This window comes from Anastrepha obliqua, chromosome 4, assembly GCF_027943255.1.
Source record: "Anastrepha obliqua isolate idAnaObli1 chromosome 4, idAnaObli1_1.0, whole genome shotgun sequence".
In the NCBI taxonomy this organism is placed as follows: domain Eukaryota; kingdom Metazoa; phylum Arthropoda; class Insecta; order Diptera; family Tephritidae; genus Anastrepha; species Anastrepha obliqua.
Genome location: NC_072895.1, coordinates 79,740,536 through 79,743,029, shown reverse-complemented (window position 1 = coordinate 79,743,029; position 2,494 = coordinate 79,740,536). Strand labels below are relative to the sequence as shown.

Below are 2,494 nucleotides of genomic sequence, written 5' to 3'. Positions count from 1 at the left end.
CAATTGATCCATATACCTGGGAATTTGTAATATTATAACAATTTTAAAATTTACTATATTTTAAATTTCGAATTATTATATTGCTTTTATTTGTTACATTATTTTTATTCGTTTTACTATTTTATTGTTTTTGTATATTATATTTATTATATTATATTATTTTAGCCAATAATTTGTGTGTCAATTTCACTCACAATCACTCGCTTATTTTACTGTAGTTTGGCAATAATTTCAGAAGTAATTTTCTCAAACGCTTCAATGGGCTATAGAGACATATATGCATAATATGTATGTACATATGTATGTAAAATAACTTGGATATGTTTAATTTTTAATGAAGGGTAGCCAACAGAAAAGTAACCAAAAACATTTCGTCTACTTATTTATTTATGTATGTATGTTCATATGTATGTGTGATGTTTCCATGCGCACCGTTTATTGCCGAATTGTTGGCCTTTTTGTTGACGTTGTCAATTGGGAATATCGAAAACTGGTTGCCATAGCGAAATGGTAAAAAGTTCCAAGTTTGTAGCACAACAAACAAAAGGAATAAAGAATATTTTTTTATATACATACAACTACTTAATAATTTATGTATTTATTGAAGCAGATATAAATTTGAACAACGTATTATATAATATACTACAAATGTATGTGTTAGCTAACGGATTATAATCGAAGAGCATATTGCCGCTTGCAGTGCAGAATTGTATTATTATTGCCTCTTTTGTCCCGCCACTCACTTTCACATCTTCACTATTGCATGCAGTTGGTCGTACACACACCTATACATTCTCGTCCATATGTATGTGTTTCACTTCAATTAATTTTCATAAACTTGATGTCACTCTCGCTACTTTCTGACTTACAAAGGCCCGTTTCAGAGTTCTTCATTTCTCGTCACCTTCGTCAGCTTGGTCACTCGAAATGCTTCCAGTATATTAAGTCTTTGCTGAAGCTCCAACTTCTTTGCATCCGTCACCTTACCCGCTTTCAGACGTTGCAGCCGCTTTGTCTCGTCCTCCACGTACTCATAGCCTTTCTCATTGATTTTCCGCATGAAAATGAGATATACTTTCGCGCTCACCTTTGCACTTTCACTGCTTAGCTCCTGCTTTAGTTTTTCCGCTTGTTCTATCAATTGTAACTGCTCTGCATCCTCTTTATTGGCATATTTCTTAACCAGTTCCTCAAAATCTTTCAAGCAACCATCACGTCCAATATACAACTCCGTATTCTGCGTAACAAAATTCTTCAAATTATCTAATGTCACATCCAAGTAAGCAGGGAAGCGCTCAAAGTTGTCCACATTGCCATCCTTGAAGAGCAAAATGCCGGGGAAGCTCTTGTCGTCCACATTAAACCTTAGGCCCAGCTCTTTATTTTCATTCTCACCGTAATCTTTGATGCCGACAGTGGCCACCAGTAGTTCCTTGGTGACTGTGTTCGCCACCTTTGAGAATGCCGCAAAAGCCTCGTGTTTTTCGCCATATGGAAAGGCAATGTCGAATTTGACTAGTGCATAGGGAAAACGCTCGATTATCTTATCGAAGCTCAGCACATCCAACTCCACGCAACCGGTGCAGGAACTGCCCTCAGCTGGCGACGCCCAAACGATAAGCAAAACAGTGGCAAGAAGATGGGCGAAATTCAGGTACTTTGTTGACGTTTGCATGTTTAATTAAAGTTATTTTTCCTATTACTCTGTAAAATTAATTCTAGTATATTCTGTATTTTATATACAGCAGAAGTGGAGCCGCTAAACTGCTGCCGTGCTCTTGTTACCCTGTCACCGCCGGCGAATTTTTCTTACTGAATAAACACACACTAGAAAAGAAAGGCGGATTAAACTGTTGCTATAACTACAACACAGCTGCGCTCACTAACTTCCCAAACGCCCTTCATAGCGCCTATCTACACTCCCGCTAACTCTATACATTGCTAGACGTAGCACACTCTTTCGGGAGTCAGTCGACAGCTTTTTATTTAAATTGACTTTTAATTCACGTATCTTTCTCTGACGCAGATCAACTTGTATGTCCATCGTTTGGCTTCTGCTAGTTCATCTGCGATATTGACTCTTTTTTAAATGTATGTATGTGCTTTAACTGTGTATTAATTTACCGCCGCTTCTCTGCAAAAAAACCAGCATTAAAGTTGAATGACTTCTAGCCAATGTTGATTTCCACGTCAGTATCTAGAACCTGGAGACCATAAACACACAAAGCATAACACTTGTATTTGCTTGGAGATAATTTACTGAGCAGAAATATAGTAGTGAGCCTCTCTGCGGGTATTTAGCGCTGAGCATTTTGGTGCTCTCTTAACTCGCTCTTAGTGATCGTATCAAAGTTTAGTAGAACTGAAAATTTTGTTTACTGTTCTTAGCCTGATTGCCCTTGGCTTATGGAAATGGACATGCTAAATAAGCCATACTTGTTTCTCTTATATTTGCTGATTGAATGTCGTTCATATTGGTTACTTTTTCCACGTG

At 37.3% G+C, this 2,494-nt stretch overlaps 1 protein-coding gene across 1 annotated transcript; it reads right to left on the bottom strand.

Annotated features, from left to right (window-relative positions):
• Positions 1–267: 267 nt before the first annotated feature.
• LOC129244717 (protein windbeutel) lies at positions 268–1,924 on the bottom strand. The gene has a single exon (XM_054882512.1). It carries the CDS (start codon positions 1,673–1,675, stop codon positions 881–883), a length of 795 nt encoding a protein of 264 aa, XP_054738487.1. The 5' UTR covers positions 1,676–1,924; the 3' UTR covers positions 268–880.
• Between the last annotated feature and the right edge of the window lie 570 nt (positions 1,925–2,494).